General features: G+C 35.8%; 1 protein-coding gene across 6 annotated transcripts; it reads right to left on the reverse strand.

Moving 5' to 3' along the window:
• Nucleotides 1-1,190: 1,190 nt before the first annotated feature.
• Nucleotides 1,191-27,615, reverse strand: LOC145663024 (uncharacterized). Of its 6 annotated transcripts, none has more exons than XR_014127133.1 (2): nt 13,099-13,210; nt 1,191-1,529 (listed from the first exon to the last, which is right to left on the reverse strand). XR_014127133.1 is itself a non-coding variant. In XM_081729157.1 (2 exons), the coding sequence occupies exon 1, from the start codon at nt 26,889-26,891 to the stop codon at nt 26,355-26,357; it is 537 nt and encodes a 178-aa protein (XP_081585283.1). In that variant the 5' UTR covers nt 26,892-27,615; the 3' UTR covers nt 1,194-1,529; nt 25,583-26,354. The 6 variants fall into 6 exon arrangements, 1 of the variants encoding a protein (XP_081585283.1); XR_014127135.1 differs by lacking the exon at nt 13,099-13,210 and adding an exon at nt 12,790-12,900; XR_014127134.1 differs by lacking the exon at nt 13,099-13,210 and adding an exon at nt 12,264-12,682.

Raw genomic sequence — 27,615 nt, forward strand, 5'->3', positions numbered from 1 at the left:
CCATTTACAGTTATACCTCTTTTACTTCAGAGTATACAGTAATCAGGGTGGCTCTAACTTTGACTTACCTAGCATCGTATCATATATGAATATGCCTTGTACTTTGAACATTAGTAACGATAATGATACCTCTAATGTCATACCTCTAATGATAATTGATGTTAAGGGCTTCACTCATTCCGACATCAATGTACTGTGTAATAATATTTTAAATAATACCTATACCATAATTAAACACAGAGATTGGAAGCCATGCTTCGCCCAATAGTGTACAAAAGGATAAAAAAAAAAAAAACTCAAATACATCAACCCTATATTTCTCCTTATTTTAAACACGGATATTTATTTGATTTGAAATACTTGAATACATTTTATATTAATTATAAAAGTACGGCCATTCGTCCTACGCGCCTTCTGATTGAAAAAAATATAGAGAATTTGTCCTTCCAGAAGAATGTGGACCTCCCATAAGAGTGAATATGGGTGTGATCTTATCCATGAAACATTACCTTTGGAAAGCATCTCACCTTTAGTCAACGAACATTTTTTTTTTTTAAAGATTGGATGCCATACAGAACTTAGTCTTCCTTTCTTCTTAGTGATGCTTTCTATGCTGCCACAAATATGCGAAGTCCTCTTAACTGTGGGCAAATATTGTAGGACCTTTCGGACATTCAGCCTCCCCTGAAGGATATTTAAGTTACAAGTTTTCTTATTAAAATAATGAAAATACATAAAAATACCATCGATGATATTTTCCATATCAAAGCTTTGCTTTTATGAACCCGAATAAAACAACATAATAGCTGAGCAATGCAAATACCTTTCATTAAAATCTAAGCTTTTAGTTTTCAATAATAAGTTTTCTTTGCTCAGCTATTATTTTAGTTTACGTGAGGCGAAATGTCACATATTCTTCTTCAAGCTGTGCAATGGGAATGAAGAAAAATACTTCAGTTTGCGCGTGAGGACTCACACCGAATAAAGTATAACAAATTGAATAAAGCAAATCTTGAAGCTAAGCGAAAAATTTCAAGAACAACCTCGGACCAAAAGGTTTTTTTTTGGGGGGGGGGGCGCTGGTAATGCAAATTTGATGTTTTAACAGATTATTGTTCACAATTTTTCTCTGCTACATTATATAATCTTATTAAATAATAAATAAACATTATTTTAAAATGAAGTGCTAAAATACGTGATATACAGGAACATAATTCGAGTGAAACAAAGTTAAGTTTATTGCTATTGTTTAATTGCTATTCTTACAATTGTTTTCGTTATAATTTATAGTATTTTATATGGTGTCTACAGTACGCTGCGTTTGATGTTTCGTTGTCACGTGTCAAAATACAGGAACAATCCAAACCAAGTTGGGTATATTAAATTTTTAACGTAATAAATACATAAGAGCAGCAAACAGGCCTCTTCGGTATCTCAGCTGTTTCTCCATTTCCTGTCCACAGAAGTTTGGACTCGGCAGTATAGAACAGGGTTGGTCCTTGAGGTTTCAAAGTTTCTTGAAACGATTCCTGTAATATATATATCCAAAAGGAATGAGTTCAGATATATTTAATAAAATATAAGGAATACAGTATTTACATAAAGAAATAAAATCACGAAATAACAGTGCTATGTAAAATATACAATAATTATCTTATCAAGTGTAGCTACATCAAAATTGAAAAGTTGTTTACATACTATCATTATGTAGACGACACGTTAATTATCTATAAAGACGACAAACAAATAGAGGTACTCCTTAGAATGCTAAACAATTAAAAAAAAAACAAATATATTTTTTATAAATATGTTATACTTTGGTACGCTTTATAGTGATAACATGCTACAAAAACTGATAATTTTATTTGGGATACGTTTGTTCTTGTTAAAATTCTGTATTTTCGGCAGGGTTTGCCCAAGTGGGCGCAGCCCAGCCAAAAAAACTGGTGTTTTTTTTCGGGTTTTACTCACCTGCAAAACCCCACCTGGGTTTTAAGCTTCTGGTGAGTGTATTAGTCATACAACTAAGCTGATCACATTGAAAGTTTTTTTTTTTTTTTAACGAAATTTAGACCTTTAGGCATACTATAACATTCAATATATATTAATTAACTCTTTTCTAGGACCTTTGTAAAGTACTGAATGTACTGATTGAATTAAAAAAACTCAGCTTGAGATAATTATATAATTAATTGAGATAATTATTCAAATTAATGTATAAATTATACTTATATTTGAAATAAATGAAATGAAGTCTTTGAGTTTTACGTCCCAGGGTTATAGTTTGTGGGCTAAAAATTAGGTGGTGATGAGAAACGAATGAAATAGTGGAATGAAGAGAGTGAAACGAAACGGGACAACCCCGAGAAAACCCATGCACACGGTATTTGTCCTCCACAAAGCCCACTTGGAGATAGCTGGTATCGAATTAGGAACCTCACGCACCAGAGGTGAACGTTCTACCACTGAGCAACACCGCGGCCCTATTTGAAGTAAAATATGCAATTTTATATTAAAAGTTTCGATGTACACTAAATTAAGTTGCGACTGGTCCCGGGCTCAATTCCCGGTGGGGGACACTTGATCGAAAAAGTGTAAAAGCTTTTCCAGGCCAGCCATCTTGAGTGAGGTTTCCTGGGTTTTTCTCATTCACACCAGGCAAATCCCGGGATGGTACTTGACATACAGGTCACAGGCCGCTTCCTTTCCTTTCCTTTCCTTGGATAGTGTGATCTCGAGAAACGTCGTCCTTCATGTTCATAGATGCCCACACCCAAGAACTCTAAATCCTAACCTAACTTAAATAAATTTGCATTATCGGAAATGAACCGTCTTGAAATAAGTTCTCGGGAATTTCCCGTAATTGAATGTACAAAGCATCGGAAGTGAATACTTCAACAATAAAATTATTTATTTTACATTGGAAGATATTTAATTTCATTTAAGACATTTTTAAACATTTAATTTAAAACAAAGATATAATTCATATTGTATAAATTAATATATTTCGTATTAATATTATTAGATACTCCTGTACACTTACCCCCTCAATCTTTTTTTTTTTAGATTGTACTTTTTATTGAGAAATTGGGATTTTAAAAAAAACTTTTAAATGTTAAGCGATTGGATACAATTTCCAGGATTTGGTACTTTATTGAATGCTTAATTCATTTTGGTTACCAGGTAGCATCAAAGTTAAAGTTGAACTCCCCGCTGGTCTAGTGGCTAGCATGGGCACTTTCGGTGTAGCGGGTTCCGGGTTCAATTCGCGGCGGGAAGTCTGGAAAAATTTGAACGATTCTGGTGGTTCAGATTTTACCTTAAACTGTAGGTCTACGTCCCATACAGGCCCGCTGCTGAATAGGGACACTAAACTTCAATAACCAACCAACCAAATTTAATGTCAACAGATAAATTTCAAAGTTAACAGATAGATAAAGAATAGTAATATTAAGGAGACGACGAGGCCTTTAGCTTCTTATTGCAGCATCTTAAAGAAAACATCTTTCACCGTTGGGACCAAAATTACGAACAGTATGTACTATTAGCTTCATAATACTTATTTCAATATAGGCCTAACTAATATTGGATTAGATTACAAGTTCCCAATGGTGGTTTCAGAATATTTCGCCCGAGACACTTTAAAAACACGAGAGGTGAAAAGAAATATTGCGAAAATATTGGTAACACATTGAGTACGAGCGGATTTATGACCCCAGGGAATTTTTTTCGAGTCGCCTCCTGAAACCATTACTGCAAGTTCGACTTAAGTTGGTTGGCTGTATTAGGAAAGGGGGTTCCATTGCCTCCCCCTCTCCTCTGCGTCGTCACTGTTCCTATTCTGAACGTGAGAGAAGCACGAAATTCAGTATCTAGAAAACAAAAATAGAAAATCTTGAAGAGATCTTTATGTAGCAGTAAGTAGAAAATTGTTGCAAATTGTGACAATGACAATCTTGAAATATAAATCACAATGTAACACTTTTACCCCACAGACATTTCGGTATTTCGAAAAATAAATAAATAAATAAATAAATCCGTGAAAACGCATATGAGCCCAGGTGGATTGGGTTTTTTCGAACCCTGAATTTTGGGCCCTAATTTTAGTAGCTCTTGACTTTGGCCGGGCACGGTACTCTTAGCTGTTAAGTTTCTAAAATCCACAAAAAAACATGCCCCAGTCAGAAGTCGAACCTGGAACAATGAAGTCGGCACTTGACACTTCAAAGTGTACGGCTACTGCGGTCTTACTGCGATACAAAACTTCTTTCAGAACTGCAAAAATGGTTTCAAAGTACTTTTAAATTTTCATCTGCAACAGATGTAATCTGTTGGTGGTAGAAGGATGTCAGAAGAAAAAGAAAAATTACACAATAAAATAAATATATATATATTATTAAAACTGCAGCAATTCCGTAGTAAAGCGCGGCAGATCGCGGAAAGATCTATGCAACTTTAGAAACGTATGGTTTAATGTGTTAAATTTAGCATTTCAATCAAAATACAATAAATTGTATATTGAGCATTTACTGACATAGTAATTAGAGCAATTTCTTCAAAGGTGTTGAGTGATTGGAAAACGAAACTGGTACATGTGATTAAGGGTATTGATACAGTAATTAACTAATTGGAAGTTTGCTAAATGTAATAAATGTATACACATACCTTTAATTATTACTGCTATTTAAAGATAGCAACATTTTCTCATTTTAATGGTAAGAGAACATTTACTTCATCTTCAAATATCAAAGCGAATATTTATTAAAACGGGCATTTTGCTACTATCTATGGCTCATAAAGTATGGGATTACTTATTGAAATCACAATGCAAAAGCGAAGAAAGGAAATTAATCAAATTGCGTTGTCCCAAGTCCTTTTATTCCAACGAAAAATAAAGAATTCCCTTCTGTGCCCTACTGCCATATAACCAGATTTTGCTAAAATACACGAATATTGCATAAACAGGTTATTGAAAATTCCTTTCTCAATTTACTATAATTACTGATGATGATCTTAGAAACAGCCGAAACATTGATGTTCCGATTTCTAATAAATGAATTTTCGAAATAATAAAATTTGCGGGGCCGCGGTGGCTCAGTGGTAGAGCGTTCACCTCTGGTGCATGGGGTATCGGGTTCAAACCCTGCTCCCGCCAAGTGAACTTTGTGGTGGACAAACACCGTGTGCGTGGGTTTTCTCGGGGCTCTCCTGTTTCCTCCCACTATCTTCATTCCAGCATTTCATTCATTTCTCATCTTCACCGTATCCTTTAGCCTAGCCGGAATAATCGTGGGACGTAAAACTAAAAGATTTAATTTCATGTTTTTAATTTGCAAAAGATAAAAATAAGAATAAATGGTTAAAGTGTCGTACATTACCTATGTTAAACGAGTTTTAAAAAGTCGACACTGGCCTTATTCAAGGCACCATTAGAGCATTTGCCTAGTATGACTGAGAGAAACCAGGGAAAGACTTCAGTCAGGATAGCAGTTGCTGAGCGCAATCCAGGACCTTCTCAATACGAAGCCAACGCTCTACTAACTGAGCTGCGGTTACTCGGTAATATAAAACAATACTTTAATATAATTACTTCTAACTCGAATAAATAGTCAGATACATTTTCTGTTGAATTTGCAGAGTTTAAGCTCTCATTAGGAACCGGCCAAGGGTTCATTTGGTACGACACAGGTTTGTTGTTTTTCTTTTGATTTCAGTTTTTGCCTTTTTCTTCGCTGTGCTAATCTTACGAAAATATCCTTCGAAGAAGCAGAGGAGAGAATTGTTACTTTTATTTTACCAATAATAAGCTAATTCATGATTATAAATGAAAATAAAAGTTACTGTGCCTTAAAGTTGAAGTAACACATTTGTATTATACTCCCGCTATTTATTTTTATTGCATCAGACAGCTACACATTTTCCTTGTAATCGATGTCTACTTTCGAAAAAAGGTATATTTTCTTATCACTGCGTTGCATAAGAACGTTAAGGCCAAATAAAATTATTTATATTCATATGTAATTTAAATAAATAAATAAATTTATTTAAACGAAAAGTCGGTTCAAATAAAAAAAAAACTGGTTTAAACCAAAAAATATTTTTTTTTAAAAAAGAAAGAAAAACCTTCTTACCAACCCTGTGTAGCAGACAGACACTGGTACCCAACAAAATATTTTCCACCAGTTGTATCGGGTAATATTAAATGTTATTAGCGTAAGTTATTTTGGGGTTCCTATAAACATAAATTACACACGGGTAGAACCACAGTACTTACAGACAAAATGTTGAACGGATCAGGAAAGCTTAATGAAGTGATATTTGCCTGTTTGTTTAGTTTGAGATATTGTAGTTTATATTTGAGTTTGCGATACTGAGCAAGGAATACTGAAATTTCGAAGCTACCGTATATTTATATTTTACTTACATATATATATATATATATATATATATATATATATATATATATATATATATATATATATATATATATATATATATATATATATATATATACCAATTTTAAGCTAGCACCGTTCACGAAAAGAAAAGAGAGCTGTTGTAGGTCCGGTTCCTAAATCTTTCTTTCGATCGTTTTTAAGTTTTTTTTTTTTTTTTTTTTACTTTGTACGAACTCTTGTGGAATATCAGTTAGGGCCAGCAGGTTATAAGTTAGGTGTAAGTCCTTTTAGTTTTCGTCGTTACTTTTCGTGATGTAAGAATATGAGATGGGGTATGATGGAGGGAGAACCCCTCCCCCATTATATTGCGAGTGTTATTGGCGCATTTTCATAAAAGTAGGCCTTTTCTGTGTTCACATTGTGAATGTTCTCTTTGCCATGTACTTGTATACGGACTTCGAGAGATCCGTAAAAGGTAGAAAGAGGGGCGGAACGTTATGATTGGTGTCTGAGGAAGAAGGGGGCATTTATGCTGTATTGAGGACCACACGAGATCGAAAAAGTACCAAAGTGTACTACTTCTTGGTTAGATTACATTACGTTACCTTAGGCTAGGCTAGGTTATGTTCAGTTACCTTCAAAACAGAGGCATGTAAACTTTTACAATTTAGCATAGAAAATTACTACGTTGGGCGTGATAAATTGTACCGAAATCATGGCGATCCGTCCTCTCATGGTTCGCCCTTTTAAAACTGAAACATGGCGTAAACTATGAGCGCTAGTTTACTGTACTTGATTTCTCATTGACCGTAATTTTATTTTTTATATCGGACTTCCGAAGAATAAATAAAATATCACGCCTTCAGTTTTTAAAATAAAGGAAGAAGAAAGAAGAAGAAGAAAGGGAAAATGAAAGAGGAGAAGAGGAAAAGAAGAAAAGAAATAGGGAAGGAAAATGAAAAGAGAGAAATACGGAATCATTACGGAAAAAAACTATAAAAGGTTATATTAATTGTTGAAGAATAACCAAATTTAATGAACTACTGACAGAGAATCCAATTTGAAGTGATTTAGAGTAGACACACGTTCCCACATACAACCCAGACCTGGATCCAGGTAAATACACAAGAGAGAGTTATCCGGACCCAGCCCCGGTGATGAGAAAATTTAATTAAATTAGTTGTTAATTATTTTGTAATGCCAAAAATCCAACTAATATTTAGCATTTGTTGATCACAGTGGAGATAGCCAGCACATTTGAGCTATGATATCATTATTTATTTAATTTAATAACTGTCCTTTCTTTTATAGATAAAATTCTGGACATTTGATGAGATCGGCGTTTATTTTAGTATGTCGTATCAATTTGGTTTAAAACTTAATTTAAAACTAAAGCCCGTCTCACACGGAACTGAACTAAGACCTCAACCCAGACTACAACTTAACAGTGTTGCCTAACTCAAACTTCTATGCAATTTCTTTTATCCTGAGGTGTTGTGGTCGCTTCTTCTTTTATCCTGAGGAGCCTCTCGTGGTCGCTTCATTAAAACAGACGAAAAACGCGTTACACACAAAGAAATCAACTGTCCTAATCGTAAATATTATTGTTTTTTTTTATTTCACGATATGAGTTCATCCGATGAGGATGAAATAGCCATAGCAGCGATATCTGCTCTGTTGCTGACACAAAATCCGCCCTCCCCTCCCCCCAAAAGAAACGTGAGAGAGAGAAAAAGTAAAGAGGGGCTGGTGGACCAGGGAGTGAATTCTTCGCCGCAATAATGCACAGGAAAGCACCGTATTTTCAATGGTGAATAATTAACTACTTACAGCAGATCCCGGTTCCTACAAAAAAAAAAAAAAAAAAATCTACAGAATGGATTATTCAGAATTTCATACGCTATTGAAATTAGTAACTCCGAAAATTCATCAGCAAGATACGAACATGGGGGAGTTTGTATCAGCTGAAAAATGGTCTGTAGATCCTTGGATCCACCAGATTGTAGAACTGAAAATCAAATGACTTGTCCAAATATGTAAATAAGGGAAGTTATCAGACGCGAAAAGCTAAAATAAAGAAGAAAAAGCAACTTTCTAGTATAGGTACTGAGTGCATCCGCTCAGCACAGTACACACAAAAAATGTCCACATAGCCCCTAAAGTAAACTTATACCGCGCCGGGAACCTATCTCATGCACTGCACCCGGAATTCTAGTATTGTGCCAGCATTGTGGACACTCTAAATTTATTACAAGTGCTTTACGACGGATAAAATAAGCGAGTTGATATGAAAGATGCCTGTATAAAAACTATTTTCCACCGGCGGTGAATTTCTGCACAGTTTACAGAAGTTGTATTTTGTTTACAAGTGAAACGCAACTAGTATAAAACCATGACAAATGCTATTGAAACTAGTATCATTGTTAAAACCCACTCGTTTTCACTACCCTCGCTTATGCGGATACCCACCTTTGCTGACGCGCCTGTTCCCTTCAGACGCACCTCCTCACAGCTTTGCTCTGCTACGACTCGGTTAGATAGCATTCGTGCTTTTTTGTGGCGACCTAGCGCAGGTTGTTTTGTGTTTTTGGGCTTTAATTTTTATGCATGCATCCGCACGCTGTATTTATACGTAAATCGTAAAAGAATTATAATTTTTACAACAATTGCTTATGATACCCCCTTGAATTTTAACTATGCCATGTGGATATTTTCATGTCGCCCAGCTTAAATCATTTAGAAAACAATAAGAAGGTAATTAGTGAAAGGATTCTAATTTTTGAACAATTATTTCCAGTGGTGCACCAAAAGTAAACCTGCACGCTTTTCTTAACATGTTACATTTTTTAGAATACAAATTACACAGTATAGCTACTTAAATCACCTATTTTTATTCTTTTAAAGGATGTAATTACATTTGTTCACACCAGCAGCGTTCGAGCGGATACCTTCACTGCATACCTCCTCTAAGGTCTTTTATAAATATTTTTATAAATAATATAAATCGTGCTACAAAAGATCATATTTTTCGTATGATTCTAATGTTGCCCTTGTCCAGGCAGCATTGTTTTGAAATTAGCGATAAACAAAGTTGAATGTCGTCAGGCGCTACTCTTTTCTGATTGGTAGTTGTATGCAAGTCCAGATGAAAATAGAAACTGTTTCTATTTCTTCCAAGTTAGGATCCAAATAAGGACAGCAGAAAATTTCAACCTGAACTAGGGGCAAGTTAGCTCTCACACGATCGTTAAGTAAGATCGTGAATTTTAGATCGTGAATCGCAGCCTTACTTCAGTCCCGTCTGAGACAGGCTTAAAAGATAATGAAAATGTGTGGCGGGGGAAAATTGACACCTGGGTACGGTATATCGAAAGTCTACTGTCTATTTTTATCTAATTTCTTGTTACCACCCAAATTATTTCCGCTTTGAGCAATATAAACAATAGTAAAATAGGCTTGTTGAGTGACGCGGAAAAAAAAATCTAAATTACAGAGTTACACTGAACCAAAATGCAGGGAGTTCATCAAACTATGTTTTCAGCTGGTCAATAAATTCCATGAATATTCTAAAAATGTTTTGTAATTCAACCATATAATACTATTTACAATGTCAGACCAAATTTTCAATGTTGTATGTCAATGTAAACAAATCTTCCCCCAAACTATGAAGTAGAAATGTAGCCTTCTGTATTTGCACAAACCTCTTCATACAGGACTCGGGTGTGAAAATCAATACCCGAAATAATCATAAGAATTCTAATAATCCCACATTACATCACATATATTTCTCGAAGTGCCTTCTTATTCGTAAATATTTACTTCACTATAATCAATAATCATATTTATCATTCATATTCATATGTACTCATAACTAATATGTCGTCGATTTACTAATAGGCACCCTATACTTCATATTACTGACTGTTCGGGGCAGTCACATTCATTTAATATACTTATATTCAACTAAAATTCAATAAAATCGTAGTATTGATTAACACACGGAAACCATGTATGAACTCAAGACCATTTAACTTCAATACCTAATACATTTCCCCTCACAGCCAGGGAAATTACATGTTTACACAGTTAAGAGAGAGAAATTATCAAAACTGATTCTTTATTTAATGCAATTTGCTTAAACTACAACAATGAACTTTCATTCTGCGGTTACGAATCAAAATAAAATTAATGTTATGGTCTGACTTGAAACACGAGTTTATATGGCTGAAATACTATTTAAGGAAATAAGTGAAGTTTATTAACGTTAATGTTTCAGTTGTTTGATTAGATAGAACGTCAAGATCTTCAGTAATGTTGTATCAAGGATCAATATAGCCATCAAATGGTTTATCTAAGCCAGGAGCGGTATAGAATTTTAAATAATAACTAATTTACCACGCATGTCGACGAACCTATTTCACTAATGAAGTACGAAATTTGGTCACAACGGCGCTGTACTCGCATGTGAATTCTCCTTGTACTCAGTCTATTAATTCGCTGCTAAAATTACTGAAATGCTTTGACATTCATATCCACGAACTATAATGGAAAATTTGGTAATGAACAACACACTGTCCAGTCCTGTACACTCATATCCCATACTCATCAACATACTACAATTAACTACCATTCACATCATTACACAATTACACCTACTAATACATATAGGTTAACTCGACACATACTACTCAAAATTAAATGCACACCAAAACCACAAATAAATCATCACTAAACCGGCTCTGAATTCAAAGAATAAACTGATCTAGGACCTGGTGGCCCTACTTATAATTACTACATCTTTACCAAAACAAGACAGAAGATGATTTGGAGATCCCCTTTCTGAAGAAAGTCTCCCGAAAACTGGTAATTCAACCCATTTTTTGGTGGGAAACGGTATTCATTCTAGAAATCTGAGCGGGAGCCTCTATCTAAATTTACTCAAACATAATCACTGAAATTACCCTAACAACATAAAATACTAGAGATACCGTCAACTTTATGTTTGACGAAGGGCTATAACAGTTTGACTTACCAGCACAGTATCCGATGCCAAAACACAGATCACATAGACCAAAATACGCAAGCAACCTCTTCATTACAAATAATCCCCAAATAAAATTGTATCAATCAAAGCAAGGAACTTGGTGTTAAGAAAATAAACCGAATAAATATTTACTAAAATTCTAAATATAACTGAATTTTAACATAATTAAAGTATATCAAACTAAGTGGAAGGGGATTTAAAATATTCTTTTAAATTCAGATTAGTGTTTAAAGCCAAAAATTTTACCCAATGGCGGATATATAATTTCAACTAGGAGTGAAACGGTACTACCCATAATTCTTTGTAATAAATGCGTCTGCTTCTAAAACTATCATATACTAATGTAAAATAAAAGTAATTTTCCCTCAAAATATAATTTCTACAGATTTATAGTTTAAATAAATACTAATTTGGAGAATAATAATAATCAAATAACTAAAATATACCGACCAAAAAGTATTTTAAAAATAGAGGTAAAAAGTGCGTTCCCTCCCAACAAAAATTCTGTACTATCAATGCTGTGACAGTATGTCATAAGTATTTGCTTATAAACACGGCGTCCGGATGTATACTACAGTGCAAAAAATCAAACCAACCTATGCTAGGTAGCTGCTAAAATGTAGGAATCCTATCTCACTGAGTCAGGGCAAGGCGAAGGTATTGAGCCCGTGCGGGGTGCATCCGATGGAAGCAGGCGTTTCAGTGATGATGGGTATGCGAGTGAGTAATGAAAACAGGTGGTTACTAGTTTTAATAGCACCACTTCATATTAGTAATCACTTAGTTTCAATAGCTCCACTTAAAAAAGCATTATACCGTACCTTTCATACAATTTCAACAACTGATGTTCGTTATTTTCGCATAATTCTATAAAACGCTAACACGATATGTTACAACCTTGACATACACACGTTATTTCCACACTGCCTTTTCCGACACTAAATCATAAGTGTGCTTCTCTGCCAAATAGCCTCTTTCGCCTTCACATACAGTATGCCTTGCATCAAACACAACCTACAGCAATCACTTTCTTAACTTCAACTATTCCCCTCGCCTCACTTTCACTCACTCTTCTTCACAAACCAAAATAAATGATTCAATTCACCCGGTAAATTTAAAAAAAATGGTCCGGCGATACAACACTTACTCCTCTCACACCTTCACTTATTTGCTCTTCAATCTACCTTCTATTGAATTCTCGAAGTCCTTGCACAAGTACAAGGTACAGGGATTTAGTAAACGTTCCCTTGAGCATAAGCACCAGAAGCCATATACACAATCTATGCAAACAAATGAAGTGCAGGGTGTACGTAAGCATGTGTGTGAAATCCAATTTCTAATACTTACCCTTGCACTCTATATTCAATAAATGATTCTTGATTTTTCTACGTACGTGAATGAACCACGGAAAAGTCGCAATACTATTCAGATAAAGTCACGAAAATTAGCATGTACTGCATGTTAAAAAAAAGGAAGAAAGAAAGAAAGAAAAGAAAAAGATAGGTTAAAATTTACATTTCGCAATAGGCTTAAGAATCGAATTGTTAATCGGCTTAAATTACTGTTTAACTACGAAATAATATAGTATACATTTTAGACAAGTTAATTCATTTACAATATCCAAATACAACTATAAATACAGAATATTCCACTTACTCTTATATATGAACCGTTTGATTGATTACTCGAATCTTCCCGATCTTAATTGAAATAATGTACACACAACACATCAACCGACAACACACAATATGGCGTATGTTTATGTTGGTATCATGTACCTTCTACTATTGTCATAGGTACATTCTTCGGTACGAATTTACTGTACCCATAAATCTTCCCTGTACCCACTAATTCATGGGTAAAAGGTTGGGATGTGGTGTGTACCCACTAAAGTCTTCGGTACATTGAATTTTCATAGGTACATCAGCGAAGTACCTTCTATTTCATGGGTACTTGTGCAAAATCATGGGTACTGTTTTTAGAGTGTACCAATAGAAGCAAATCTTCAGGTACAGGGTCGAGCAGGAAAAATCCGATTTTTTAAAAAAAAATCATAATACAAGGTTATTATTTGATATAAAAGAAAATTTATTGTTTTCAGTTATAGCAAATGAATGCCATTTATGAATTGTTTCTTTTAAAAAATTGAACGAAGAAAGTATATGGTTTGAAAATGGCCTCATCCAAGTGGGAACCCTTCTTTCGAACGCACTCTCGTAACCTGTTACCGAAATTCTGCACTGCACGTTAGACCATACCTTGCGGAATTTTCGCTGTTTCCCTACGTCTTTCAGTTCTTCTGCGTAGTTTGTTCATGGTTTGTTCCGTGGTTTGTCCATGAAAAGTTTCCTTTTGAGGCAACTCCATATCAAATGATCGCATGGAAGTATGCCCGGTAAGCGAGGAGGCCATGCATGTTACCTCGTTGAGAGATGAGATTTCCGGGTAACATTTATCTGGGAATAACTATCAGTATATTTCATGTATGAGCGGTCGCTCTATCTTGTTGAAACCGAATTTGTACGGGGTCATTTCGTTGACTGCATAGTTCTATCAAATCTTGCAACGTAGTAATGCGACCTTCAGAATTTACTCTCAGAAAATGTCCATTTTCTTCAAACATGTGATCCAATTACTCCGGAATAGGGTACCCCCACATCTAACGGTGACATCATTTTTGAACAGTAGATTCTGTTCATTCAGTTATCTTTGTTACGATCCATAAATGCCAGTAGTTAAACTTACCATATTAATACGCGGTTTCACTACATTTCGCTCTCAGAGTAACTCTGATGAGATTTGAAATGGAGTTATAGAGGTCATGAAATCAAGCAAGTGGAATGTTACACCATTTTTTCTCGACCATTGTTTCTCATGACCGATGTGGTTTAGCTGTGAGTTTTATACGCTGTCAATAACCTGGGACACTGTTCCTCGCGACATACCCAACTCCTTTGCCACTTTCGTCACATTTGCACAACATAACCGAACGCCAACGCCAAATATATGCAAAAAATGCTAATAGCCCTAGAATATGCACTGACTTTCAAAATATATATTTGCATAAGCACATACGTATATGCATTTTTAAAAGAAATCGGCCCTAGTAATTACACTTAACCTGGAAATAATAACACAGGTAGATTTCCTTGAATTGTCATATGTTCCTAACTTGAGTTTCATCCAGAGGTGCCCACCTTCCCGAAGTGCTTGGGCTCCATCTTTCCTATTGCCGCCCCAAAGGAAAGTAGTAGAACAGACTGGAGTTGTTGTGACAGAATCAAGGTAAACTGCTTTATAGTAGGGATAACCTTTTCCGAAAAATTTATTTTCTGATTTTCAGAGGTTTCATTTATTGATTTTTCGTTTCTTCGAAAAAAATTCGTTTATCGAAAAAGTTATAGTTTTTTTTGGATTTTTTTCGTTTTTTCGTAAAAATTTTTCGTTTACAAAAAAAATCATCTTTTGAAAAGGTAATTTTCGAAAAAATGTGGTCATCCCTACTTTACAGACTAAACTATATTCAATTTTGGATTTTTAGACCGCGGTGGGTCAGTGGTATAGCGTTCACCTCTGATGCATAGGGTCCTTGATTCGATCCCAGCTCGAGTCAAGTTAACTTTCTGGTGGACAAACACCGTGTGCGTGGGGTTTTTCGGGGTTCTCTGGGTTTCTCCCACTTTCTTCATTCCACCATTTGAAAATGAAATGAAATCTTTACGTCCCCCACGGTTATGCCGGTTAGGCTAAAGGAGAAGGTGATGATGAGAAATGAATGAAATGGTGGAATGAAGAAAGTGGGAGGAAACAGAAGAATCCCGAGAAAGCCCACGAGCACGGTGTTTGTCCACTACAAAGTCCACACGGCGCGAGCTGGAATCGAACCAGGGACCCCAAGCACCGGAGGTGAAATTCCACCATTTCATTCATTATTTCATCATCACCATCTCCTTTAGCCTAGCCGGCATAACTGTAACGCGTTAAAGATTTCAGTTCATTTCATTTTCAATATCGGATTTTCTTTTCGTTCGTAAAAGTATCATTATGGTATATTCAAAGTTCGATTGTGCCATTTTCAATGAAAAATTATGTCCCGGCCCCAAAGAAAAAATCTCACTGGCGCAACGTGTGCTGTAAAACCCACCTGCAAGCACCCCTGGTTTCATCTAAAATAAGGAAATGAAATTTCATATTACAGACATCTAAATTAAGATATTAGAAGCACACAGTCATCGTAAGGAAAATCTTTGGCGTCAACAAGTGGATGGGATGGTGTCTTGAGAATCTCCTGTCTGTCTGCCTACCCTTTAAATAAATCGGTGCTCTTCTTACATTTCCACATCTAACAACGAGAGAGATTCAACCCTTGGGTGACCTTCAAAGGGTTGTCTTCTCTTCTCTGGACTCCACCTACATTGTATAGAGGATAAGTATCTTTTCCAAATACCTTCGAGGGTTACCATCAGATAAAACAGACCTTCTATTCGTTACAGTGTAGCCTCTTTATTACGCCTTGGTCACTGCAGATCCAGTTGATCGCTGAACGAACACTTGGCGCTGCGTGGGAACACAATTTATTTGTTGAGAAAGGAAGGTGTTCATTCTTGTCTTGTTTGCCGCCTTCTCCTCCTTTCAGGCACGTATTCACTTACGCCCATAAAGTTCAATTATTCTTATCGAGTTCTTTTGAAACGTCATCAGATTTTGCCTTCATTATAAATCAGTTATTACTGATTGAAAGTTTCCTACATTTCCTCTTACCTTTGAAACGATCACAGAGGACAGCAAAAGGACATATTATCACAGTTTGTTTTCAACACTAGTCATGTCTGTTACTTGTCACTAGCTATAACAAGGAATTTTGATAAACGACCACCCTTACTGACGTTTTTTCACGGTTTTTCTTGTTCCATACCAGAATAGCCGTGGTAACTTTAGTTTTCCAAACCTCATTTGATGAATGGTTGTTCAATTATACAATTAAAGGTTGAAATGATACCTTGATAAAATTTCAAGGTCAGCAATGGCTATAGAGCTATCAGCAAGACGATGGATTGAAGAGTTGATAGCAGAAATTGGACAACTCCAAAAATGCAAATGTTCAGAAAATAATAAATAAATAATAAACTGCTGGTGTTCTACAATCTTTTTTGATGAAACTGAAACATTTCAAACATTATTTCAACCAATTGTTCCGACCTAGCCTTTGGCCCGCTGTACATTAAATTTTAAAATCATGCTTAATAAAAAGCTCTAATTGGTTACGTTGAACATATTTATTTATTTATTTTAACCTTACCCAGTAACCTCAAACTCCATTACTATGTTTATGAGGACGTCATTGCACACATGGTAAAATATTGTTGATGGACTTTAAATCATCATTATCCAGTTTGAAGTAGTAAATTGAACTGAAACAACACAGTTTTTGAGTCGAATCTAAATCGTCACAACAGTTTTAAATCAAGATATTGTCTGCAGAGTTTTAAACCCGATAGTACAGGTAGGGATGTCTATACTAATGCCACATTGACTTGATCCCTAGTCTTCCGTTGCAAGCGCTGCTATTGGCTGAAGGAATTCCACTCGCTTTCTCTCGCTTAGCAACAGCTGAACCCTTATTGGCTCAACGCGTGGGTGTGTGAGGGTGTGAGCTTTAGTTCGCATTTTTGCCACGGCTCAAGACATTTTGGCAGCACAATAGTAGCGTCAGAGAGATAAGCGATAACACAGGTAGCGATGTCTAGTAGCGTCAGACAGATAAGCGATAACTCAGGTAGCGATGTCTAGTAGCGTCAGACAGATAAGCGATAACGCAGGTAACGATGTCTAGTAGCGTCAGACAGATAAGCGATATCGCAGGTAGCGATGTCTAATAGCGTCAGACAGATAAGCGATAACGCAGGTAACGATGTCTAGTAGCGTCAGACAGATAAGCGATAACGCAGGTAGCGACACCTATTAGCGTGACTGTTCATTATTAGAATTTAGTATGACTTACAGAGCGAGACGTTTACCATTTGCTATTAGAATAGGATGGATTTTTTTTTTTTTTTTTTTTGTAGAAACGTTATACTTCATTAAATATTAACAAATAGAAACACAATATGTAATAATCACTGAATGTCAATCTCTGGACTTCGATTTTTATTCCAATCTTTCATTTATATCATTATAATCAATGTTCAACTATATCGGAACAGAGAATATCCGAACACTACAGTATCCCCAATGATTTTCTGTCTTCGTGTAAATACTACCGGACATTCTCTTTCATATTCTCCATCTTTTGTAATCATCTTAGTCTTTCCCGCTGGTGCATTAGTGCACGGGAGATTCTTGAAATTTGAAACCATGATGATGATTCGAAATCCACCTTCAACTATTATGTTGGGTTCACGTTCCATATAGCCCCGTTGTTAAAATGGGACGCTGAACTCCAAACAACTAACCGGAATCTTCTTCCTATAGACTCTTATTTGTTGTTAAATCAATAGGAATAATTGAATTTCAGGAGCTAGGATATATCCAATGATTGCAATCAATTGATCTTGACGAAAGAAATGCAATCTCTATGGGTATACCACGCCCAAAGAAAGTAAATTAGGTACTGTGTATGAAAAGTATTCAATATCAGTATTGATCGCTTTGTTACATTAGATTGAATTGATTAATATATACAAGGGTAAAATGCGCCCGCGGAAAGTAAGTTATTTCCAAAACGAGAACAATATAATACTTTTATGAACTTTTTCAGAATATTGTTTTTCTCAGTAAACAGATTATTTTGCTCTCTTTTTATTTTCATTCAAATATTCTTTTCACCCACATTTTCTCAAATATTTCTTATTGTTTATTTTTCATTCCGAGCAACTCATCTTCTTTCTCTGTTCTTCTCCATATTCATATTCTCGAAGGTCCACGTTTTTACCTCAGAAAAATTACATCATTATAAATATTTTATCTTGGTTGCGGTCGCTTGCCAAGGTGACCAGTACTTTTACTTTCAAAAACGGGACGCATACGAACCGGCGACCGCATGCCTGATTTCCACATTGCATTTTGGGACTCAGCAGTGTTTTCAATTTACAAAATATACAAGTAAGAATGATAATACACCGTTTCTAACTTAAGTATAACCCAACAATACTTTTAACTACTTGAACACTCAGAATTCCAACTCAATTTCCACTTGAACCACAGAACACTCAATTCTCATTTGATCATTCAGAAGTTCCAGACACGGCTGAACTTTCCCAATGAGTGTTGGTACGGAAGAGTGTAGAATTTGCATTGACCATTTATATTTTGAATAGTAATTACTTGACACTTGGGTCATTTTTGCTTAAAAACGGGACATTTAGGCGTCCCGTTTGAGAATAAGATAAAAACGGGACAACAGTGGAAAAAAGGGACTGTCCCGGCTAAAACGGGACGTCTGGTCACCTTGTCGCTTGCGGCAAATGAAGAAACTTTTAAGCACAGCATAACATGCTTCAGCTAACTTATTCGTCTTAGCATAGGAATTATCTTTTTAATATCCTCGATCAATAGCAATCTTTCTCCCCTTTCTCTTTTACTTTCACCATACCTTCTACAACGTTCTTCCGAATTTACAATAATCTTCTTCATAAACAATAATCTAACCAGTTGCTTTTCTCTGGATAGAAGTCTGGACAAGGATAGAAGTCTGTGATGGTTTCGAAACAATGAGCTAAAAATTGGGAAAATAATGTATGTAAGTTTACCTGTCAAAATAAAGAAAAAAAATATCCCGTTCATTTTAAGTCAGTGGCAACACTGATTCTGATAAACGAGCAGTCACGTGACCTGTCCAGCGCGAAGAGGACGTTAAGAAATTTTTTAAAACGATTTTTTTATTTCACTTTGATTTTTTTTCTGTTTTGCTAGAACTCGTGCTAGGGGGCGTGGGCATGCAGGTTGAAGGGCGCGGCCCCACAAACCCGGTTCCACCCCAAGTCAAGTTGTTCCCATGTAGGAGTGGAGCACAAGCCTGCCCTCTGGCCAAATGTCTTTTGAACTAAGGGTGGCGGTGTTGCCAAAATGAAGTCCTCCTATCACCATCGCGACCCTCTGGAGAACTTGACGCAGAAAACAAGTAGCTTTTTTATAAATGAAATCACTGCAGTTGATCCGTCTTTCACACCTTTTACAATAATAAACAGAAAGACGCACGTAATTCCGGCAAGTAAAATGAAATCCTTGTTTTTTCTGCGAGGTTTGCTTCTTGTTAAGATGATCTGTGAAGAAACATGAAGAGCAAGGTGCGGCGGCTAATTAGATTGGGCGTTGTGAAAAAAAAAAAAAAGTACTCTTCATTGGTTACCTTGGTGAAAGTAATAGCAGAGTATAATCGTACCATAAATAGAGAGAGGTAATACCTTCTATACCTGCCCCATTCAACTAATTCAGCGTTTGATTGATCATTTAACAAACGAAAAAAAAAGCGCCCACAGGTTCTTTTTAAATTGTCCAGGATGTCCTTCGAGCTGAGTTTGGAGCAACAATTTACGTAGTGCAAGCCCACACATTAAATGAACAACAACCTTAAAAAGTTACCTAATTTAGACGTAATAAGTATCGAGTTATCTCCACTATCTATCTTCATGATACATCCATCGTAAGCTTGAAAAAAAGGAATCCACATTTTTCAAACTTGATTTTTGTGCTTTATGTTGCGAAATTTGATGCTCAATTGTCTGTAATCTTTAAAACCTACATCGTGTCTTCTTCAGCCTTGATGAATGCGTTACAACATTGCGTGTGTAAGGAAAAGAGAAATTACATTAGGTAAAAGAAAACAAGTGTATTTTTTAAAATTCTTATTCCTTTAGTATCTAGATGGGGTTAGTTCTGTTCTTTGCTGCTTTTCGAATCTATTCGTACACACACCATAGTATATATATATATATATATATATATATATATATATATATATATATATATATATATATATATACTTTATCTGTAGATACATCCAGGCCCGTATCCACGGGGGTTTAGGAGGGCCTGGCCCCCATAAATTTTTACTGGTCTCCCTAACATTTTCACGGTAGGTTTGCAAATGAACTATAATATGGTTGGATCGGGCTCCCCCTAACTTCTACCGGGCCCTCTTACATTTTTGGGCTGGCTACGGGCCTAAAGTATATCTAAATTTATCTATCTATCTAGATATAGCTATAGACAGGTGCGGATTCAAGGGGAGGGCTATAGGGGCTGCAGCTTCTTCCCCCTTGACGCTCAGGTATTCACTGGAGAAATGGGCTTCAATCCTACTTTCTTTACACTGGATACAGCGGCAAACTATAGTTTAGTCCCTCTCTTGATCACATCATGGATCCGCGGCTGGCTATAGATATAGATATAGATATAGATATAGATATAGATATAGATATAGATATAGATATAGATATAGATATAGATAAAATTAGATATAGGGTCTACCCAGTGGCGGCGGTTGAACGTTAAAAGTGGGGGGGCAAGACATGATTTGAATATTTGCATATAAATGTTAGTTTTCCTGCTTGTTTCTAATATTTTGTTTGACGAAACGTTGTATAACTAATAGGATACTATATTTTTCAGTTAAAATACCGTATATAATATTTCACATTTTATTAAGTAAATTGACAAGAGCAACGCCAGTAGGTAATAGCCCTTTGTACTCTTCTGTCTGGAAAACTGTGTGATCATATTATTGAATAACAAATTTGCAAAACAAATAAATAGAAAGGATAATATTAATCATAGTAATAAATAATGATTAGGGGCACGAGTTTTTCGCACTAGGAATTTGAAAATTTCGCGTTTCGTTTTTTATATTTCGCGTTTTGTCGCATTTTCCAAATAACTTTGCATTCTTTAGCCCGACATTTTTATAATTGTTCCTTCTATTCATAGATCACTACAGAAATAAACCATTAATAACCTAAAAACAAAACACAGTGAATATTGCACTTGACATTGTAAATTTCAATTATAGAAAATTATATATATTTTTTTTTAAATCAAATGAAAGAAAATCAGTAACTAAACTTACTATGAGTAGGAAAGTTTTGCTGTCTTATGAAACACATAGGGACAAGTTACATTTAAGCATTAAACATAAGCATGTTACACATTTCCACATTTTCCTTCATTGCTGTACGTTTGCCACTTATCACCAGTCCATACTTGGGGAAAGAATACTCTCACAATGGACATTGCTTGTTGGAATCTACACATATGTAAGTGCGTTTACAACAAACTTCAAACAATCATCACTTCAGAACTTTTGTCCATTCAAAATATTCATTACACTGTACTTTCCAGACGAATCACTTGTCAGGAGTTCATAGGGTACTTTGTAAAACTCCAAATGTGGTACTTCATAATCAGATGCTTTCATTTTTTTAAATGAAGGCCAAGCTTAAAAAAAAAAAAAAAACTTCTTTAACGTAACAATGTCTGGTTCACTGCCGCAAGCAATTACAGAGGAATCAAATAGCTTTCCCAAAGCATCATATACTTCTATAGTTTTGGAGTCTTCTCTTTGCGAAGAAAGCTTCAAGGATGATCTTTATGCACATTTTTTAAAAGTCACATTCAACACTAGCCCCTTTTCACTGCGTAACAAACGTAAGCGTGCTTTAGTTTTTCAACCAAAAAGGTCCTGCAACATGTTCTCTATCCGAATTATCCAAAATGCACCGTTCATGCCACGTTCTACCGTTTCGACAGCGGAAAACTGGCGTTTCGAAATTAATGAAAACTTATGTTTATAATTTCGCATTATATCGCGAATTGTTAGAAATTTCACGCAAAACTGCTAATTTCGCGTTTAATCGCGCAACAGAAAACAATGAAAATACACATAGAATATCAAAACGTCAAGAAACTGAAAATTACTTAATTCTGATACATTTCATTTTGTCGCGCAATGCGAAAAACTCGTGCCTCTAATAATGGTTTGTTTTGCAAAAGTCATATTGAAACAGGGATTAATGAACAACTTAATTTTTAATTCCACACATGCTATTAAATGTATGTTATTACTCTTAGAAAATGAAAGACAGTAAATACTACAAGCATATGCTACGACATTTAAATAAATATTTGCTTTTGCAACTTCCCGAAACATGTTCGTTGCCATTAGGTGCAGTTTTAATTTTCTTGGGAGCACATCAAAACACAACAATACTTAGAATCACTCCATACTCCAGTTATACAAATTAACACTAAAACCTAGAATTATGTTGAATTCACTAAATTTAATTGTATATAGCTACACTCGTACACCTCTAACATATCACTTCATTCATACATTACACTACAAAACAATGGCAATGGTTGTTTCTTATTACGCTTTTTCCCCTTACTCTAGAAAGAAAAGACATTTTAGGAACTGTCAATTTTTGTGCAATTAAAAAATAATTTGTGAAAGACTCTTTTCTTTTGCGAATTGCTCTCTGAATTAGTTTCAAAGCGGCTGACTAATATATCGAGCCCTTGCAAGAAGTGGAAGTATGCTGAAATTGTTGTGCTCCAATAGGTTAATTTTGGGGTTATTTTCTGTGGCAATTAAAACGCATTTCCTGTAGTTTTCTTTACTACACGGGAAGAGAACCAATACCTACTCACGGAACGGCAAATATATGGCACCATTTTTTCTATGAACCAGTAATACATACAAAAACATTACATTTCTAAATGAAACTATATACATTAATGGGTTACTTCAAAAAAGTGGGGGGGGGCAACTACCCCCCTTTGCCCCCCCTAATCGCCGCCCATGGGTCTACCTATAGATATCAAGGGGAAAGACTGGGCAGAGGCAATCTTTTAAGTTTATAGTTACAATTACGAAACATTAAAATACTGATGAAATTAGCTGACACATAGAAGTAAGACATTCCTCATTTTGAGGTTTAAAAATAATAATATAGAAGTACACAGTTAACGGATCAACTCTAAGTTTCTAGAACAATATAGCAGAGTGAAAACATTTTTAAATAGAACTAACAGCACGTTTGTAGGTAACGCGGACGAATTTAGAAAAGTGAAAACAAAAACAATTCCAGTTCCGTGAAATGAAAGTATTATAAAAACCGTAGACAATTCAGTCTAGGGGTGCAGAAGAATCTATCAACCTCCTAGTTACCACTCTTGCTTCGTAGAAAAGTGACATTGGGAAGGAGTTGTTCTGTTACTGATGGCAATGGACGTAAAGACACTGTAAGTACGCTCGCATAGAGCTCTGTTAGTGACTCTGGTGAAAAATACACATAGACAGTCCTGACATGTAAGACGAGAATGTGAACCCTTCAATTATCTTGTAAATATCATTCATTTAATAAGCTCTTTTGGTAATGGTTTATCTTATATGCACTTTGTTATATATTGTTGTAATAAATTAGTTTTCTTCATGTAAAGCCTATAAAAGTGAATTTCTAACTCTATACTACCTGCCCTATGGCATGTCAATCAATCATACTATTTTTAAAGATTTGTTATGGCTCCCCGGCGGGGAATCGAAGCTCTCGTTGTTAAGACTGTCTTGTGTACATTTCACATACTTGTAAGGCAAGACTTTTATTTTCATATTTCATTATACTTATATTTTCTGTTATTGACAATTTCATTTCCTTCATTACTAATCAAATAATCATTCCCTTTGGTGTTCCTTCCTGTATTTATACTGACCGTCAGTCAAGCCACACTTCCACTTTATCCCTGAGCTTTCTCAAATCACTCAACATTACAGTTAAGTATGGATTACCATATCAGCACTTCACACTAGGAAAAGTTGAACAACGTTTGGGCACATTGCAAACTAGTCTTAAATTTCTGTGCCAATCTAACCAAAAACTCTGGCCAAAATATTTGCCTCACGCCACTTCCGCACTTAACAAGACTCCATTAACATCTTTAGGTGTCTCATCTCATGAATTGTTATATGGAGTACCTCCTCGCCTACCCATAGACAACTTGCTACATGTTGAGAAAGAACATCTAGATTTACAGGACCGCCTTTTGGCACTGAAAGACATGAGGGATTTAGTTGAATATAGGAAGCACCAAGCATTTCTTGACTTCAAGAAAAAAGTCGAATCAAGCAAACCGCCCACAGAGTTTATACCGGACTCTCAAGTTATGATTTTGGACACATCCACTCAGCCTGGTACTTGTAAACCACTGTCCAGAATTTATAAAGGACCTTATAGGCTCATATCAACTGTTTCTCCAAACGAAGTCCTCGTTGACATAGAGGGTAAACCCACCCTTATAGGAAAGACTCGTTTGAAACATTACGTACCACCAACAACACCTAATTCAGAGTTCGAAATGAAATATAAGCGTTTTTTGAAATCACCTAATTAAAGTTTAAGCTGGCAAAACTTCCGACTTTGTCTCTCGTTCTGCCATGGACTCATATTTCAAAAGGAACTTTATTTTCAAATTCCCTGTTAGGTAGGCAACACACTTCACACAAATCTTTCTCCCGTGCAATCATTTTCGGCCATACAATGCATTCATATCTCACCTCCCAAATCCTGATTTCATATTGAGGCATTGGTTCACTGCCCGACATACCACCTTAACCTCTTATCCCTTTTCCCCTTCCTTCCCTTCACGTACGTAACACGCCACTTAAACAATAGCGACACTGAATGTTCTCAACACACCTTTTCCTAAGCATGCAAGGAAAAGTACTTGTTTATATTCACGTATTTCCTTCCTGTATCTTAATCTTGAACAGCTGGTTCTGTTCAAAAACTTGAGCGCTCTAAGGATACATGAACGAAATCTGTTGAATACTTCATACAACTCACGCTCAATAGACATTGTTTATATCAGAATAGACACACCCACCCTTTACCATTTTCATAGCATCTTAATACAAAGCGACTAAAATTCCGTTTCTTTCGATTCAAATATACGGTTACGTCGTGACCCACCCCAACGAAATACTACTCCGCCACTATGTCCTTTCCTTTCCTACGACCCCTTTGCCTTCGGTACATCATAATCACTCACTAATTCAGCGTAACATACTGTTTATCTTTAAATTTAGGTGTTTACTTTATTTTCAACACACCAAAAAAAAAAAAAAAAAAGATTTCTAGGTAATACGTACCAAAATTCTTCTTCCGGACACTCACAACATCCTGTTCCAATATCACTTACACAAACACTACACTTTCACCCTTGAACCTTCCTTCTACTCGCACAAAATTACGGTACAAATCACCAAGAAAACACTTTCGCACAGGTCATTTACCCTGAATTCTCTATGATGCAGTATGACCTACTTATGCTAGTGGACAAAACCGCCTCTCCATACCGTTACTCTTCTACCAAAATATTTTGTTTCTGTTGAGGACCACAACAAAAGAACTACACCAGATTATAGGGACTACCATAATAATAATAATAATAATAATAATAATAATAATAATAATAATAATAATAATAATAATAATAATAATAATAATAATAATAATATAATAATAATAATTCACTCCTACTTCCATCCCTTTTCCTCCTTGCAGTTTATTGTGTTGTCCCTCGTTCCACAAATTCCTGCCTTCGACTCCCGATTAGCTCCAATACTTGCAATAATTATTGCCTCCTACAAACATCTTGCACTATTTTCTGTCTGTCGCCGATTACATTTTTTTCACCCGTGACCTTTGTCAACAGTAATTTTGTGGTGCATACATGGTATCAGACATGTCTTCTCATTATTTTTCTTTTCACCTTTCTTTCCATTTTTTTCTTCTTCTTTTCATATACTGAAATTTGATTATAAACAGCCTTGCCTACAACCTAACAGAGATACTCGTACACAGGCGTACTTTCATTTTTTTGATCCACGTCCTTTTTTTTGAGTTCCTTTCATTTACGTCCTATTTCCTGGACCCGTGCTCCACCCGCCCTGGGACAGCCATTTCCAGAACCCAGAGGGATGCAGCCAGAAATGTCTCCAGAGATTTCCTGTTCCTGAGAGATGCAAACAGCCCTGTTCCTGAGAAATGCAGCCAGAAATGTCTCCAGAGATTTCCTGTTCCTGAGAGATGCAAACAGCCCTGTTCTTGAGAAATGCAGCCAGCATGCCTCCAGAGAATTCCTGTTCCTGAGAGATGCAAACAGCCCTGTTCCTGAGAAATGCAGCCAGAAATGTCTCCAGAGATTTCCTGTTCCTGGGTATGCAAACAGCTCTGTTCTTGAGAAATGCAGCCAGCATGCCTCCAGAGAATACCTGTTCCTGAGAGATGCAAACAGTCTTGTTCCTGAGAAATGAAGCCAGCAATGTCTCCAGAGATTTCCTGTTCCTGAGAGATCCAAACAGCCCTGTCTCCAGAGACTTCTAGCTTCAGAGCGACGCAGCCAGCCCTGCTCCTAGTGCTCCGGTACGATATGCAACCAGCACTTCTCCACGGCATTCCAGTTTGCAGCCTTCTGCATTTTCACATGGACCTTCTTCGCATGTCAGTGTTTTTTTTTTCATCCCATGTGTTCACACCCTTTAGTGTTTTATTTTGAGGTTTAAAAGTCACTAGTTCATAAGAACAGATGACAGACATTTTTTTGAGCCGAGGATTAAGACATTCCTCATTTTGAGGTTTAAAAATAATAATATAGAAGTACACAGTTAACGGATCAACTCTAAGTTTCTAGAACAATATAGCAGAGTGAAAACATTTTTAAATAGAACTAACAGCACGTTTGTAGGTAACGCGGACGAATTTAGAAAAGTGAAAACAAAAACAATTCCAGTTCCGTGAAATGAAAGTATTATAAAAACCGTAGACAATTCAGTCTAGGGGTGCAGAAGAATCTATCAACCTCCTAGTTACCACTCTTGCTTCGTAGAAAAGTGACATTGGGAAGGAGTTGTTCTGTTACTGATGGCAATGGACGTAAAGACACTGTAAGTACGCTCGCATAGAGCTCTGTTAGTGACTCTGGTGAAAAATACACATAGACAGTCCTGACATGTAAGACGAGAATGTGAACCCTTCAATTATCTTGTAAATATCATTCATTTAATAAGCTCTTTTGGTAATGGTTTATCTTATATGCACTTTGTTATATATTGTTGTAATAAATTAGTTTTCTTCATGTAAAGCCTATAAAAGTGAATTTCTAACTCTATACTACCTGCCC

Source organism: Thermobia domestica, chromosome 10, assembly GCF_964235325.1.
Source record: "Thermobia domestica chromosome 10, izTheDome1.hap1.1, whole genome shotgun sequence".
NCBI classification, from domain to species: Eukaryota; Metazoa; Arthropoda; class Insecta; order Zygentoma; family Lepismatidae; genus Thermobia; species Thermobia domestica.

Bases quoted from the DNA above. Each gene is read 5' to 3' on its own strand.
- LOC145663024 (XM_081729157.1), bottom strand. From the start codon at position 26,891: ATGCCGTGGAGAAGTGCTGGTTGCATATCGTACCGGAGCACTAGGAGC.